At 48.6% G+C, this 15,944-nt stretch overlaps 2 protein-coding genes across 3 annotated transcripts; one reads left to right on the top strand and one right to left on the bottom strand.

Annotated features, from left to right (window-relative positions):
• Positions 1–1,070: 1,070 nt before the first annotated feature.
• LOC133916563 (protein OPI10 homolog) lies at positions 1,071–3,756 on the top strand. The gene is made up of 2 exons (XM_062360287.1): positions 1,071–1,828; positions 3,425–3,756. Exon 1 carries the CDS (start codon positions 1,278–1,280, stop codon positions 1,818–1,820), a length of 543 nt encoding a protein of 180 aa, XP_062216271.1. The 5' UTR covers positions 1,071–1,277; the 3' UTR covers positions 1,821–1,828; positions 3,425–3,756.
• A 284-nt stretch (positions 3,757–4,040) lies between these two features.
• Positions 4,041–14,560, bottom strand: LOC133916562 (65-kDa microtubule-associated protein 6-like). 2 transcript variants are annotated; one of them, XM_062360286.1, is made up of 12 exons: positions 14,216–14,560; positions 12,953–13,156; positions 11,858–12,118; positions 6,411–6,626; positions 6,175–6,330; positions 5,935–6,094; positions 5,700–5,851; positions 5,429–5,516; positions 5,115–5,188; positions 4,947–5,021; positions 4,536–4,851; positions 4,041–4,399 (listed from the first exon to the last, which is right to left on the bottom strand). In XM_062360286.1, the coding sequence occupies exons 1-12, from the start codon at positions 14,312–14,314 to the stop codon at positions 4,395–4,397; spliced, it is 1,806 nt and encodes a 601-aa protein (XP_062216270.1). In that variant the 5' UTR covers positions 14,315–14,560; the 3' UTR covers positions 4,041–4,394. The 2 variants fall into 2 exon arrangements, with proteins under 2 accessions (XP_062216270.1, XP_062216269.1); XM_062360285.1 differs by having other exon boundaries at positions 4,499–4,851; positions 14,216–14,559.
• Between the last annotated feature and the right edge of the window lie 1,384 nt (positions 14,561–15,944).

The following is a 15,944-nucleotide window of genomic DNA, read 5'->3' as shown; positions in this document are numbered from 1 at the left end:
TTTATTGGTATTACTTTCATATGCCAAATCTTAATAGTTTTGTGTATATTAATGATCAAAGTTTTTAAAATTTGACTTCACACATTCTAGGACGATGTCTATTTGAAAATAGAGGTAGTACTATACAACCAACCAAATACAAGGATACATCCTCATCCAGATCATCTACTACACTGCTACCAGTGGTAGGTGCGCGCTGATTAGAGCATCTCTAAGATATGTCCAATATAACTCTGTATAGTTACATTTAGGGATTTTGTCCCAAAAATCATTCCAACAGATATCTTATATGACTCCTAATATTTAGAGTTGCTCAATATCCCCCTTCATCCTAGCTAAAAGTAGGGAACCAGCTAAACTCCCAATCTCACACCGGACCCACCAACGACATCGTCCTCGACCTCCTAGTCCTCCGCTTCAACGACTTCTAGGGCGGCGTGCTCCAGTAGTTCGATCCGAAGGCGCGACTCCCTCTCTTGTAGCTCCTCAACGAGGCGGACAAGCTCTCTGACCTCAGGCGTCGCTAGATGACCTTCGCCGCGGTGTCTCCGGTTGTCGGTTGTCACCGCCAACTTCGGTCACTAACATTGAAAGGAGGATCTAGGTGTCGCCGAGCTTCGCTAGAAGCCCATGGCCGCCTTGACGCGGCCGGCCACCATGGCTACAGCTGGACGTTGTGCTTACTTGCCGTCGAATATGAAATGGACGACTAGGATTGTGCCACAAACATTGTCATACCGTGCGCTCATGTTGGTCTCCGGGCCATGCTCTCTCTCCTTTCTTGCTTGCTTGCTCTCTCTCCTCCCTATCATGTAGGATTTCTCTCCCTCTCTAGCTCGCCAGAGCCGTCGTCTCGTCCACGCTGAGTATTGCTCTATTCGCTCGTGAAGAGGAGAGAGGAAGAGAGAAAAAAGAAAGGTAGAGATGATGGGTGAGATCCATTCATTGGTGACACATAAAAAGATTAAGAGTCCGCTAAAGAGAATAAGATTTATAAAAAAAAATATTATTAGAAAGACTACTCATATAAAGATACAAGAGTGGGATTTAGAAATTCAGTGGAGAATCAATCGGATACAAAACTTGCAGAAACTCTGCAACCTTCTAGAACCGTCTATTCTCCCCTAGAACCCAACCGAAGGTACCCTCGCTTTCCATGTCCATAGTCCATACCCCAAATCGCCGGACAAAGCTCTCCCTGATGCCCCGCCGCGCCCCGCCGTTAATGCAAACACCCTAGCGGCATCCAAGAAGCTGCAGAGCGCCCGCCACCCGCCATGTTCGGCGTCGTCTTCCCGGATCACACCTTCCCCCTCGACGCCACCGCCTTCGCGCAGGTGGCGCCGAATTCATGGCTCCTCGACCTCTCCACGCTCTCGCTCGCCGCCGCGCCGCGCTCCGCCGTCGTCTTCTTGCTCCCGGCGGCCGCGGCCGCGCTTCCCCCCGGCAAGGCCGTCGCCGTCTACTTCCAAGCCGCCGCCAACCGCCCCTTTGCGTTCCTAGGCGCACTCGGGCCCGCGCGCCCCTCGGCCAGCTTCCCGCTCCCGGAGGCCGGCGACGAGCCGGAGCCTCCCGTGGCCCCCCCGAAGCTGGGCGTCGCCGTAGAGGACGCGGCCGCGCTGCCACCGCCCCCGGATGAGCAGCGCGCCGAGCGCGTCGCGCTCCGCGTCGGCGAGAACCTGTTCAACTTCATGCAGTCGTTCTGCGGCGCCGATGGCGGCAAGCTGGTGGTGCCCACGGACATCCTGGACCGGTGGTTCCGCAAGTTCCAGGAGCGGGCCAAGAAGGATCCCGCGTACCTCAAAAGCTTCGACTTTTGAGAGCAAAGGTATTGTTTTCCTGCAATGCACTGATGATCTGTGCTCTTGGGTTCCGGTTGGTGCGAATTGCTTCCGTTAGAAGTTGTATCTTGTTGTGTGATCTCGATCGATTGTACTGTGCAATGCTTGTTTCATTGCAGTAGGATTTAGAAAGGTTCACCAGTAGTTTCAGATCGTGATCTCACAGAGGGGGAAGGGAAGAAATTCAAGTGTGTGTAATTACGAACATGGTATGCCTGTATCAGCAACAAGTCAACATAGTCCTGTTGGTTATTTAATCGCCATCTATCTTGGATTCTTAGACCGTCAGCTTGTGCGATCCAATGTGAATTGTTAGGATCAATGTGAGTTTGTGATGTTGTTTGGAGCATAACATGAACCTGTTGTGCTGAGAGCAAGCATGCTTACTACATTTTTGTCGCAAGAAACTTGTTCTTAGTGAGCATCTAGTGCATGATATTGGATCTACCATTTGCTTAAAGTCCTGAATAATCATTGTGAAGTCATTTAGAGCAATACCTATTGGAAGAAATTGCCTTCATGCATTTGCAGATTTCTTGAACTACGTGGTTCCAGGAATTATGTGTTTTTTCTACGGTTCTACTTGGTTGTGTCCTAATAGCGATTTAATGTTCAGATATAATTTCTCTTCACCACCACTAGCCTCACCAGCCGGTGATTCACTTATCCATGGCCCTTTGCTATGTTATTGGATTAGTCGGTGGAAGATTGATTACTTTGATCATTTGATGTGATCCTTGTTGGATTCATGTTAGAATTTTGCCTCAAGAATCACAACCAACTGCATTTTTAACTATCGGTTTAGAAACATACGGTGGACTTCGTTGTTCTTATGGTTTTTATATTGTAATTCAACTTCTGTACGGTGGATCAGTAGTAGTGATCGAACATTTTTTAAAAAATTGCGTTGTATTGGTAAGAGGCAACCAGGTGCTGAATAGTACAGAAGTCAGACTGGTTGAAAATGTGAAGTTTTCTGGTCCAGCTAGAAAGACATTAAGGCCACATACAGTTTAACGAGTATATTATTCTCGAATATGTAGTCTATAGAGTATTGCAGGTTTCCACGCCCCATTTCAAAAATGAATTATGCTAATTAACTTAGTCACATATGTGGTTGGTGTTCCTAGAATATCCTTGTCGTGGCTAATAATAGTATACCGCAACTATTATGATGTTGTACTGTGATAAAAACAGTTTTCCCCCATTATTTATTTGTTAATACAAACTACACATACAGCCAGAATAAATTCTGGGTTCTTTGTAAACTGAAAGGTCCTTAGTAATCCATGTGATGAGAAGGGAACTATTATAGTGGTTTGAAATAAGGGGTGCTTGTCTTTGCACAACTATTTTCTTGTTCGAATAGGAGGACATGCGCTATAAGGTTTATTTCACAAAAAATAGAAGAACTGACAACATTATGAGCCTTTCGCCCTTTCACAAGCTGACTCATAAAACTCCAGTTCTGGTGAATTATTATACCAAATACCAGCCTATACCCCCTTTCCGCTCATTCGTTATCAAGTGATTTGTTTTATATTGCTTACAGAATGGTTAACTTCTTTATCATTTTCTTGCAGGTTATTTTGCAGTCGCCCTGCGAATACCTTGTGGGAAGACTGTGTTCGGATAGTAGAGCTTTGTTCCTCATCTAGGCCCTCCTCTGTTTGTACACAAAGTTAGCCTTCAGGTGCGTATTCAGCTTCTCTATTTGTAGTAGAGAAGCGATGCCAAAAGCGACTGGATAGGCTGGTGGTGGTGGTTTAAGTGCTTACACCCGAACGATAAATGTTGTTGGCGAACTGTACAGAAACACATCGGATGATTCTGCTTGAAATTTCAGTCATTTGGATAATTTCCGGGAAATCCAGGACCAAGATGTATGCTAGAAACCATCTTTCTTTTCCCTGCTTCTCTTCGCATTCTCATATTCTTTTGCCTTGTAGAGTTACAACTAATTTCTTTTGCCAATGCTGGTTACACCAATGCTGACTGTTGAGCTCAAATTGCAGCTACTGGAGATCTGAGTACTATATCAAATGAATCGTAACATGGAGGATAGAAGATCCATGTGACGCGTACAAAGCATCTCGATTGGCTGCATGTGTGAACTGTGATCCACTAAGCAAGACACTCTAACTCTGACAAAAAGATGGGCGTTAGATTCCCATGGCACACCAGCTGTGATCCAATAGATAAATGTACAAGACAAGGCTCGATGCAACACTTTTTCTGACAAAAAAACTCATCCCTTTTCTTCACATGCAAACCGATACACAACCTGAAGTACAGAACTTCAAAACGAATTAACATACTTAGCACACAACAAAATACATTGCACAACTTTCGCATTCGCGTGTTTCCTAACCAAACGACTTACAGCTCAATTAGGAGGTACAACAGAACCATGAATGCTAGATATTATATTTACAAGCAATCTTATCTAAATATCCTGTCACAATCTGTCATCACTCATCAGCAATGTTAACAGCTAACACACAGTGGTCCAATCTTGACGCTATCCATCCTTCTCGCCAACAAATCTCCTCCCTAACCTGGAACGTCACATTTGAAAACCAGGATCAGCAGAACTTCAAGCGATGAACTATGCAAGGTCCTGGAAACCAGCAGAAGAAAACGCTTGGAGATCTCACACTTAGTGCAAATACAATGGAGAATCAGGTTCCGAGCCACTAATAGAGGCGAAGGATGACATGCTATCCTCCTTGGAAACTGTCGAGAAATTCAGTGGCCTGGCTGTCAACCTGCTGTTCTCCCTGAAGTAGTTATTGTACCGGCCGGAATACGAGCGAGGGGTTAGAAGCTCAGGGGTGGCACTGCCAGCTGAAACTCGACGGGGCACCGGGGTCATGAATCCACTGCCATTTCCATTCGGATGATGGCTGCTCGTCCTCCTGTTGAAGCTGCTTGTCTTTTTGGGAATAAGTTTGGACCCAAAAATCAACTCCTTTTCCTTGAGCAATAAAGTCTGCAGCTTCTTCTGGTCCTGTAATAAGATTTAATCAGTAAGTGTAGGAGCAAGGACTCTTTTCTTGTGGTCGCAATGCAAAAAAAAGGTACAGAATGTGGTATAATTTATACCCGGCAGCGCCTCTTGTTTTCCTCCCTTTGCGCCCTTCTGAGTTTTTGCTCTTCCAGAATGGCAACCAAACGAACCTTAACACGCAAATTCAATGTTTCTTCATTATATGGAACAGATCTAGTGCACATGATGTCTGATAAATATGGTGGCCTAGCTCTGCGACTTACCCCGTCATATAAAAATGGAACGTTTTTCTCATCCTCCCATGCAAAAGTTTTGGCTATCAAGTTGTCAATCATAGCTACAGAAAAACAATTAGTTTTATGATCACATTCCATACCAAGTAAACATGTGATTGTAAGCGGATCTTTATAGAAATATGCTAGTAGATTGTGCATATGAAACATGACGTTTTTGTTGAGCATGTTAGAAGTACATCAGCACAGTTACACTAAAAACATTATATCTAGATTTGCAAAATTTGGATCCCAATAGTCCAGTTCACGAAAATAAATTAGCAGATACAAAAACCAAGACTCACTTGGAATCTTTTGAACGAGTATCCTTGCCTTTTCTGCACGCTTGAGATTCAAATGGGCACCCCTGCCAGCACTATACCTGTTATCATCCTGCAGGAGGAAACAATGTAAACTTGAAAGTCATCAATAAAATTGCGTATAGCGGAGATGCACATTATATGTTGTCAGCTAATTTGGATATTCAATACTAACTTGCCAATAAAGGAAAAGGCAGAAACCATATGCAATCTATGCACCCTAAAATAGAACATTTTGTGGATGAAAGAATCCTACTTGGTTGTATTCATCTAGCCATATCTCTTCATCACAAGCAGATAGCCATTTATCTACTCTCTCCATGATATCTTTCCTTGTTAAGGACTCTTCATTTGCTTTTGCTATTTGCCCTTCAATGCTGGAAAGGAGTTCGCAAGGATCCACTAAACCTGAATGTGGAATGTTCTTAGATTACTCAAAGTTTTCATCACCAGCAATTTTCAATTGTATGTCATCTCAGCAGGACAAATACCGGAATCAATCAATGCGATAATCTTTTCTGGTGCTGTGCTCACATCAGGCTCCATATGTGCATTTCTGCAGATGTCTTCTAGTTCTAACCTTTTCTTTAGAACAAGCTCCTTCATTCTACTCGCCTTTTGTTTAGTCAGCCTTTCGACGTCCTCTTCTACCTAAAGAATCCAATAATAATAATAGTGAGCTTTAATAATGGATTGTAAAGAAACAATTAACTCACAGCTGGTTGCCGAACCTCATGAATTGTCTCCAACGATAGAATACCGGGAGAGGCAATCTCTTCCTCGGTAGATCCAAGAACAGCTGCTACTTTGGTGAAGTGTCTCCTCTCTTGTTCAGTTGACTCCATCAGATTCCATAACTTGTGAAGTTTTCCCACAATCTCTTGCAACTGAAAACATTGACCAAATAGTTAGAGAAGTTAACGAAACAAAAAGGAGTTGCCACCCTAGTCTCATTACGAGAAATCACCTTCAGAACTCTTGTTTTCTTTTCCGCTTTGAGCTTCAGGATAGTCTGAGTAAGACCTTCAAGAGTGCTATCACTGATGTTTGTTGAGTTTTCCGCGTTGGTTCCATGCAAACTTGGATGCACCTCTTTTACAGTCCTTGCAAAATCCATCCCAAGCACCGCACAGAGGCAGTGCACTTCATCCACATATATGAAGACCTTTTGAAGGCGATCGGACTGAACAAAAAGGCAAGGAGAGAAAATTCTCTTTTACAAATATGACAGGCAAGAAAGAGATTTAGCTAAAATCAAACATTTTCTATGGCTCTACTGTCAAGGACGTCGATGCCCAAGACAGCGGGTCCTCGGCTACGGAGCTCGTAGCCTTGACGGGTAATGGCGTCGGGGTTGTTGCCCGGCTGCCCAATGGTGATGGAGGTGAGATTAGGAAGAAGAGAGAGGATTAGGGTTGGTCATTCTTGCCTTCCCCAAAGAGTGCCGATTACATGAATTATATAGGCCCGTGGCCTGCTAACAAATGGAAACAAACTCCTTTATTCTAGCAATCCTTGCATGTCGATCTGCATGCATGCATGCCTAAATCCACGCCTAGCCACTCGGTGCCGGCGATTGCTGCTCCTGGACGCGCGGCCGACGTCGGTACTGGAGGCCCCACATGACATCTCTCCCCCCCTCGACGATCAGCTCGTCCTCGAGCGGGAACGTGGGGTAGCGGGCGACGAAGCTGTCGAGGTCTTCCCACGATGCTGATGAAGCGGGTTCGCCCTTCCAGTGAACGAGCAGCTGGCGAACGCCACGGGCAAGGCGAGCGCGCGTGACGCGGTCGGGCTCTGGGGCCGCCGCTCCGTGGTGGATCGGCGGTAGGGCCGGTGGCGACGTCGGGGGCGTGCCGACGAACTTCTTCAGGAGGCCAACGTGGAAAACGTCGTGAAGGCGGGCGCGATCCGGCAGCTCCAGGCGGTAGGCGACGTCGTTGATGACGGCGGCGACGCGGTACGGCCCGTAGAAGCGGGGTTTAAGTTTGCCCGTTGTCGGAACTTGGAGGGACGCTGCGGCACGCTGACGGAGGCGGAGCCAGACCCAATCGCCGACGGCGTAGTGGACCTCCCTGTGGTGCTTGTCGTAGTAGGCCTTGTACACCGTCTGAGCCTGCTGAAGCCGGTAGCGGACGTCGGCGAGCAGCTCGTCACGTTCCGCCATGGACTTGGCCACGGCTGCAACCCTGGTGTCGCCGGGCTCGTAGGAGCGGATCGTGGGCGGGTCACGGCCGTAGACGATCTTGAAGGGCGTGTCCTTGAGTGCCGTTTGGAACGCCGTGTTGTAGATGAACTCGGCCCATGGGAGCCAACGTACCCATTGCCGAGGACGATCACCGGTGAGGCAGCGGAGGTACATGACGATGATCTTGTTCGCGGCCTCTGTCTGTCCGTCTGATTGCGGGTGGAACGCCGACGTCATGTGGAGCTTGGTGCCCGTGAGCCGCATGAGTTCGCGCCAGAATGCCGATGTAAAGATGGGATCTCGGTCGGAGACCATAGACTGCGGGACGCCATGGAGGCGTACAATCTCTGCGAAGAATGCCCGGGCCACCGACTCCGCCGTGTACGGGTGCGCGAGGGGGATGAAGTGGCAGTACTTGCTGAAGCGGTCCACCACCGTTAGGATGACAGACTTGCCGCCCACGCGCGGGAGCGCCTCGATGAAGTCGAGGCCGATATCAGTCCAGACCGCCGTCGGAACGGGCAGCGGTAGAAGGAGACCAGCGGGGTGCAGGTGCTCGGACTTGTACCGCTGGCAGGTGGCGCAGGCGCGAATGTGATCTTGCACCGTCTTGCGAAGGTTGGGCGAGTGGAAGTCCCGTCGGAGGCGATGGAGCGTGCGCTGAACACCCTCGTGTCCGTCGTCGTGGACGGCGGTGAGCACCTCGTGGAGCAGTGGCGATGCCGGCGGGATGTAGAGGCGGCCTTTGAATGCAACGAGGCCGTCGAGGAGCGACCAGGGAGACGCGCGTGTACCCGCCGCCAGCTCGTCCCTGAGCGCCACCAGAGCCGGATCGGTGGACGTAGCTTGTCGGAGGCGGTCGATGTAGTCGAAGCGGGGGCCCGAGATAGCCAGGGCCACGGCCTCCTCCGTGTCGCGACGAGAAAGGGCGTCCGCGACTGTGTTCGTGTTCCCCGCCTTGTACTCGACGGAGAAGTCGAAGCCGAGGAGTTTGCCCACCCAGTGGTGCTGTGGAATGGTGGCCAAGCGCTGATCCAAGAGGAACTTGAGACTGAAATGGTCAGTCCTTACCACGAAACGGCGTCCCCACAAGTATGGCCTCCAGTGGCGGATGGCGAGGACGAGGCCGATGAGTTCACGTTCGTACGCCGCCAAGGACGCATGGCGTGGCGCGGTCGGCCTGCTGAAGAACGCCAGCGGGTGCTGGTCCTGGAGGAGCACTGCGCCGAACCCGTAACTGGACGCGTCGCACTCGACGACGAAAGCGCGGTTGAAGTCGGGCAGGGCGAGAACAGGCGCCGTCGTCACGGCTGTCTTGAGGGCGGCGAAGGCCGTAGCAGCTTCCGGCGTCCAGGAGAACCCTTCCTTGCGGAGGAGGGCTGTCAGGGGGGCGGCGATCGTGCCGAATTCCCTGACAAACTTGCGGTAGTACCCTGCCAGGCCGAGGAAGCCCCGGACCGCCCGCGCCGAGCGAGGCTGCGGCCAGTCGGCCACTGCTTGGACCTTGGCGGGATCCATGGTGACACCCGCAGCGGAGATGATGTGGCCGAGGTAGGAGATCGATTCGACCCCGAACGCGCACTTGGATCGCTTGACGAAGAGCTGATGTTGCTGGAGCGTGCTGAGGACGGCGCGCACGTGGCGAAGATGATCGGCCCATGACTCGCTGTAGATGAGGATGTCGTCGAAGAAGACGAGGACGAAGCGGCGGAGGAAAGGTCGCAGCCCGTCGTGCATGAGCGCCTGGAACGTCGCCGGCGCGTTGCAGAGGCCGAACGGCATGACGAGGAATTCGTAGAGGCCGTCGTGGGTGCGGAAGGCGGTCTTGGCGACGTCGTCGGCGCGCATCCGAACCTGGTGGTAACCGGAGCGCAGGTCGAGCTTGGTGAAGAAGCGGGCATGGCGGAGCTCGTCCAGTAGTTCGTCGACCACCGGAATCGGAAACGCATCCTTGATCGTGATGGCGTTCAGGGCACGATAGTCCACGCAGAATCTCCAGGAGCCATCGGCCTTCCGGACCAAGAGGACCGGCGACGAGAACGCCGAGGAACTGCGGCGAATGATGCCCTGGGTCATCATCGCGGCGCATTGGCGCTCCAATTCATCCTTGTGCGCGGCGGGGTAGCGGTACGGCCGTACAGCCACCGGGGCGGATCCCGGCAGAAGGTTGATGCAGTGGTCGCGGGTGCGTGCCGGAGGCATGCCAGAGGGCTCGGCGAAGACAGGGGCAAACTCCTCGAGGATGGCGGTGAGGAGATCGGCGTCGATGCAGGCCTGGATCGCAGAGCCTGTGGGAGCCGCCGTGCCGCACCAGCATATCCGGCGGCCGCCACACCAGAAGGACATGGTGAGGGCGCCGAAATCCCACAGAATCGGGCCCAGCGTTGCCAACCACTGGGTCCCCAGGACGACGTCGTACCCAGCCAACGGCAGGGCGTAGAAATCCGCAGTGAACTCCTCCGCATTGATGGAGAACGGCGCGTTGCGGAACACGCCGGGGCACTGGACGCGCTCGCCATTGGCCACTGTGACCCGCAGTTGGCCCTGGGTGAGGGTCGGGAGCGTGGCACGGGCGGCCGCCTCCTCGGCGATGAAGTTATGCGTCGAGCCGGAGTCGATCAGGGCGAGGAGGGAGGTGCCGCCCATCATGAGATGCATCTGCATGGTCTCACTGGTGCGCACGCCAGCGATGGCGTGGAGTGAGATCTGGGGCTCCGCTGGAGTGGCCTCGTTTGTCTCAGAGTCAGTGTCGTCCTCGGCCGCCGCCAAGTCGAGGAGGAAGATGCGTTGGCAGACGCAGTTGTGGCCTCGCCCAAACTTCTCGTTGCAGTTGAAGCAGAGGCCTAGGCGGCGGCGCTCCTCCATCTCTGCCTGCGACAGGCGCTTGACCTGGCGGCCCTCGACGGTGACCGGCTGTGGCGCTGGCGCGGGCGCCGTGTTGGGCGCTGGGAGCGCCAGACGGGGCGGTGGCGCCGGTAGGATGCCCCTCTGGTGATCACGCCCTGGGCGTGGTGGTGGCGCGGCCGCCGCGGCACACTGATCGCGGAGCTCCAACTTGTGGGCCAGGCTCATGGCGACGGCGAGGGACTGAGGGTTGTGGAGCTCGACGTCGAGGCTAAGGGGCGGCAGCAACCCGGCGGTGAAGATTTGCACCTTCTGGTCCTCGGTGAGGTAGCCCGCGCGAGGCAGGAGAGCTTCGAACCGACCTTGGTAGTCGATGACGGAGCCCGTGCGCTTGCATGCCATCAACTCGCCCAAGGGGTTGGAGCGCAGCGGCGGCCCAAAGCGGAGGTTCAGGAGCTCGGTGAAGCGGCGCCACGAGGGAGTGCCTTCTTCCTGCTGAATTTGCATGAACCAGAGTTGGGCGGCGTCGTCCATGTTGTAGGACGCCATCCAGACTTGCTCCTCTGAAATGATACGTTGCTGGCGGAAGTAAGATTCACACCGGTTGATGAAGATGAGAGGGTCCGACGTGCCGTCGTACTTGGGGAAGTCCAGTTTCTGGAATCGTGGAGGCCTATCTTGATGGTGTTCGCCGGAGGCGGATTTGTCGCCGGAGGACGACGAGGGTGGCGGCTGTCGCGTGTCGTGCAGGCGCTGGATCGCCAGCGAGTTGGCTTCCACCGAAGCTTGCAGCGACTTGAGGGAGGCGGCCAAGGCGTTCAAGGTGGTTTGGAGGGCGTTGGGATCGCTCATGGCGGCTGTGCGGCGTGGGGTGGGCGGCGCAGAGGAAGGGCGGGACGGCGGTGGTGGCGATGGTGGGCGGCTGGGTGAGGAAGGCCTGGATCGTGATACCAGGTTGTCAAGGACGTCGATGCCCAAGACAGCGGGTCCTCGGCTACGGAGCTCGTAGCCTTGACGGGTAATGGCGTCGGGGTTGTTGCCCGGCTGCCCAATGGTGATGGAGGTGAGATTAGGAAGAAGAGAGAGGATTAGGGTTGGTCATTCTTGCCTTCCCCAAAGAGTGCCGATTACATGAATTATATAGGCCCGTGGCCTGCTAACAAATGGAAACAAACTCCTTTATTCTAGCAATCCTTGCATGTCGATCTGCATGCATGCATGCCTAAATCCACGCCTAGCCACTCGGTGCCGGCGATTGCTGCTCCTGGACGCGCGGCCGACGTCGGTACTGGAGGCCCCACATGACATCTACTTAGATTTATCTGATAACTGAATTGAAACAAGTTCCACAAATAACCATTTTAAGTCAAGATCATTGCTACCTTTTCCTTCTGTAGATTGTGCAGTTGCATTTGAAGATCAGAAAGCCTTCGGGTCGACAAATCATGATCATCATTAAGATGTTTGACTAAATCATTATTGCTCTGATAACTGTGATCAGAAATTTGTGCTTTTATCTTCTCAATTTGAGATTGCACATTTGATATTTGTTTGATTCTTTCTTCTTTCTTTGCCCTAAGATCTTCCAGTAGAGGTGTCACCGCAGCAAGTTGATCTTTCAACGATGTGTGCTTTCCATCCACCTACAGATAAATATCTCACATTACTTAATCATGGAACATGGTGGTTTGTTTCAGACTAAACAATAATGTCAGACACAAACTTTTTGGCTCCGGTACAGTTAAACATGAATCTTTATTATTCTCAAACATATGGCATGGTATTCAGAATAAAAAAAAGCAAAATATTTCAATTTTGTTTGGCATACTTTTATAATGCTATTATTTATCTTCACATTCCATATGCAATAACTTCTTTCGGCAGTGTCTGATGCACGAAGAAGCTGTGGGCCAGAAGACCCCACGATATTTTCTTCTTCTTCTTTTGCATAAATGCCATTATTAAAAGGATTTTCACATGACTGTTGTCACTGAACAAGTATGCTTCATAGTACACTTTGTGGCCGAAAGAAAGTTCTAGATGTACAATCCAGGTAGGCTTAGATTACAAGAAAGAATCATATTCAACAATTCTTCAAATGAATAGATGGTTTACAATTATAAATATTCTAATGAACAAAAATTCCGGTTCCGTGAGCTAATTTTTGCACTTGTTTTTCTAGTGCACCCATCTGACGTGACCATACACCAGCCGTGTGACTCAGCTACGCAATCCACTATGCTATCTTTTCATCATTAACTGAAAAAAGATGGCTAACCCGCAGAATATCATATATTCTACACACGGAGCAGCATGGCATTGGCAGTGATTTCATACTTGTTTTAAACAATGCACCTAACAATATCCTTGTCTTGATATGCAAACCAAAACTTAGAATTACATGATAAGTGACAACATTTTCAAGGTCCATAAGCTCAACACTTGAGCAAGAGGCGAAAATTTATGGCAAAACATACCTTAAATCGTGGGGTATTTTCCCCTATAGAAGCAACTAGAGCTTCAAGCTGTGCTTCTTTGGCCTTCAATGACTGACGGAGCTGGGCTCTCTCTGCATTGGCACTATCAACCTTTCGACGGTACACGCGCATGCACTCCGTTTCGAGTTCGAGGAACATGCGATCTTTATCTTGTTCACGCTCCCCGATCTCTGTCCATATTTGCTAAAACAAAGTTCACTTGTCAGACGATCAAACAAGGTGGAAAAATGTATAAAATAAAATAAAAAGTTTATTCGTAAGAAAATCTCTGCAAGCACCTGAACACAATTTATGATCGCTACATGCAACTCAAAACAAAAGATAATATAAGCATCTTCAAACTCAAAATGAATGTATTCGTCTGATCAATAGAGTGCTATTTTCTTTTTAAGTAGGGTAAACAGATTGCTGTTCACGTACACTGTAATGGCGTATCGTTAAAAATATGTTACCTACTAACTCATGAAATGGGACACAACAAGCAACAAAAAAAGGTGCCTGCTAGTGGCTCGATGAACAAGCAGGCTGATTACATGCCCCCAAAAGAAAATAAAAGACACAGTTAGCGCTATCGAGCATAACATGATATTACATTCTTCTTTCTCGTGCTATGTCAGCCAGTGGCATAATAGGAACGCTCCTAATTATGATTGCAAATTACATCACTGATTTATTTTAAGCCTCCTTTGGCCTCATTCGAATGGTTATATCAGTGGGGAAAATAAATCTGTATTCCCTTTGCTTCTTAAGAAACACATAAATCAAGACGAAAACTCGACAGTAAATTAAGGGTAGCATCTTTAAAGCTCAAATGAAGAAAGCTGCAAGCAGCAGAAGCAACAGATTTCCTACTGTTACCTATCCAAATCGTATCATCTCTTCAAAGGAACGCCACTTTTTTTTGGGGGGGGTGGGGGGGGGGTTACAAGAAGCCGAAGGCAGCCGAAAAAATTGAACTTCTGGGCATATTTTGTACACAGTTTGCACTTGTCTTGAAGAACTATGAAGATATCATAATCTCGAAATGGCTAAAAAACTGCAACTTTCTCTGAAACAAGAAAGCACTTCATTCCTGATACAAAACGACTGCCTCATAATTGGAAGGAACAAGCAAATGAAGAAACCAACAAGACGTGATCTGTTCTTCTCGAATCCGAACAGTTCTTTGCAAAGAAACAGAGCAAATCAAGGACGCCGCGAACAAATGACCAGATCACATTTCCTTCTTGCGGAGAAACGCACCTCGAGCTCACGCAGCAGCGCTCCGCACGGCGTGTCGAGGTTGACGCTGCCCCGCACCGCCTTGTCCAGGCCATACCCGGCCATGACCATCTCGCCCATATCCTCTCCCGCTTCTCTCTCCCCAGTATGAGAGAGAAGAAGCAACTGGAAGCAAAGTAGGCACCTCTATAGTGCCTCACTCTTTTCACTCTTCCTCCTGTTCCCTCTTTGTCCTTGCTTCTTGCTCTTGTACCAATGGAAGAGAGAGGGTGAGAGATGGGCGGTGGTAGTTGCTCGGTTATATATGGATCTCACTCGAGTTCAGTTGGTAACAAAAGGGAGAGAAAACGAGGAGAAAAGGGCGAGAGGTAGAAGAGGAGAGGGAGTTACTTGTGAATAGCCAATAATTGTGGTGTTTTTTTGGCTATAATAAGAGGTAGCCAACAAAAACTCCCTGTTTTCTTGATGCGGTTTGGAACAGGTTGCCACAAGAATTGTTTTTTCTGCTTGGTTTTTCAGTAGTCTTTTGTCAGCAGAATGTTGTGACAAGATCTGAAGTTTTGTAAGTACATATAGGTAGGGCTTTTACTAATTCAGTTCATGTTTTTCTGTTTTAACTGCGTACTGTTCTATTGTGTACATAATCTGCAGTGTATACTCTACCTAATTAAAATTTCACAAATCTTTAAGTAATTCAAGTTAGAAATAAAAGGCGCATGCTTTAATTACTTATTGTGTGCATCATGGACGCATCTACGTCTTGTTGGTCTTGTTGGTGCAGAGGTCGAAAGCTGTGCTTTTATTATTAAAAAATAATTCAATTACTTATATAAAAGTAAAGCCCTTTTAGAACGCTAGAATTTCTCCCCATTACCGCTAGAATTGAATTATTTCCTATACAATTGTTGTGTTTCAAATGGACATAAAGCCCAAAATTTATGTACAAATGATTTTACACTTTCTAAAGAAAATTGATGGTTGCATAATTAAAATTTAACATTTTTACATGCCAATATTCTCTGATGAATTGTTTGGTCATATCGATAAAAATTTAAATGCTACATTATTGTTTAGTTTGAAATGAGATTATGACGTCTATGGAATTTCTGAGACAAAAATGTACACATAATTGGAAAGGAATGGCAAAAATCTAAAAATAGATAACATACAGTAGCATATTTGTCAAATTAGCACGAGTATATTGCAGTTAATTAGGTGTTGTATATTGTCTATTTTTTTATTTTTGCGAAAGAAAGAGATATGGAGAAGGAGGGTCTACACACTAGATACCATCAATTCTATGGAGGCAAGATATCTAACCTCTTTATCAGTGAAATTTTGTGGGGTTACAAATTATACCAAATAGTCCAATCACACATAGCTAGTATTTTAGATGGACCGCTTTGTTTCATCTTACATTTCAAGTTACACTCAGCCGATCAGTGGTCCAGCGCAGCACGAACAAGATCTGAACCGTCAAAATTTACAGACCTAAGCACCACGCTTGATCGTAAATTAGATCTACAGGATAGTTAAAGAAAAATCACAGTGAATACTAAACGATGGGCCGGTTGACAGTTTCTGCCGACAGTTAAGCAATAATTACATACTAGTAGGAGTATCACAGTTGCAGAAAGAGTTGACTAAAGAAATGTATGTGCTTTCGAAAGTTTATTACTCCCTGTGTGAGGCTGTGACTGTGAATGAATCTGAACCTACAAAATCCACATGCACAGGATGAGGAACCATG

Source organism: Phragmites australis, chromosome 4 (genome assembly GCF_958298935.1).
Source record: "Phragmites australis chromosome 4, lpPhrAust1.1, whole genome shotgun sequence".
In the NCBI taxonomy this organism is placed as follows: Eukaryota; Viridiplantae; Streptophyta; class Magnoliopsida; order Poales; family Poaceae; genus Phragmites; species Phragmites australis.
Note: the sequence above shows the minus strand (reverse complement) of the source record. Positions and strands in the feature narration are given on the sequence as shown.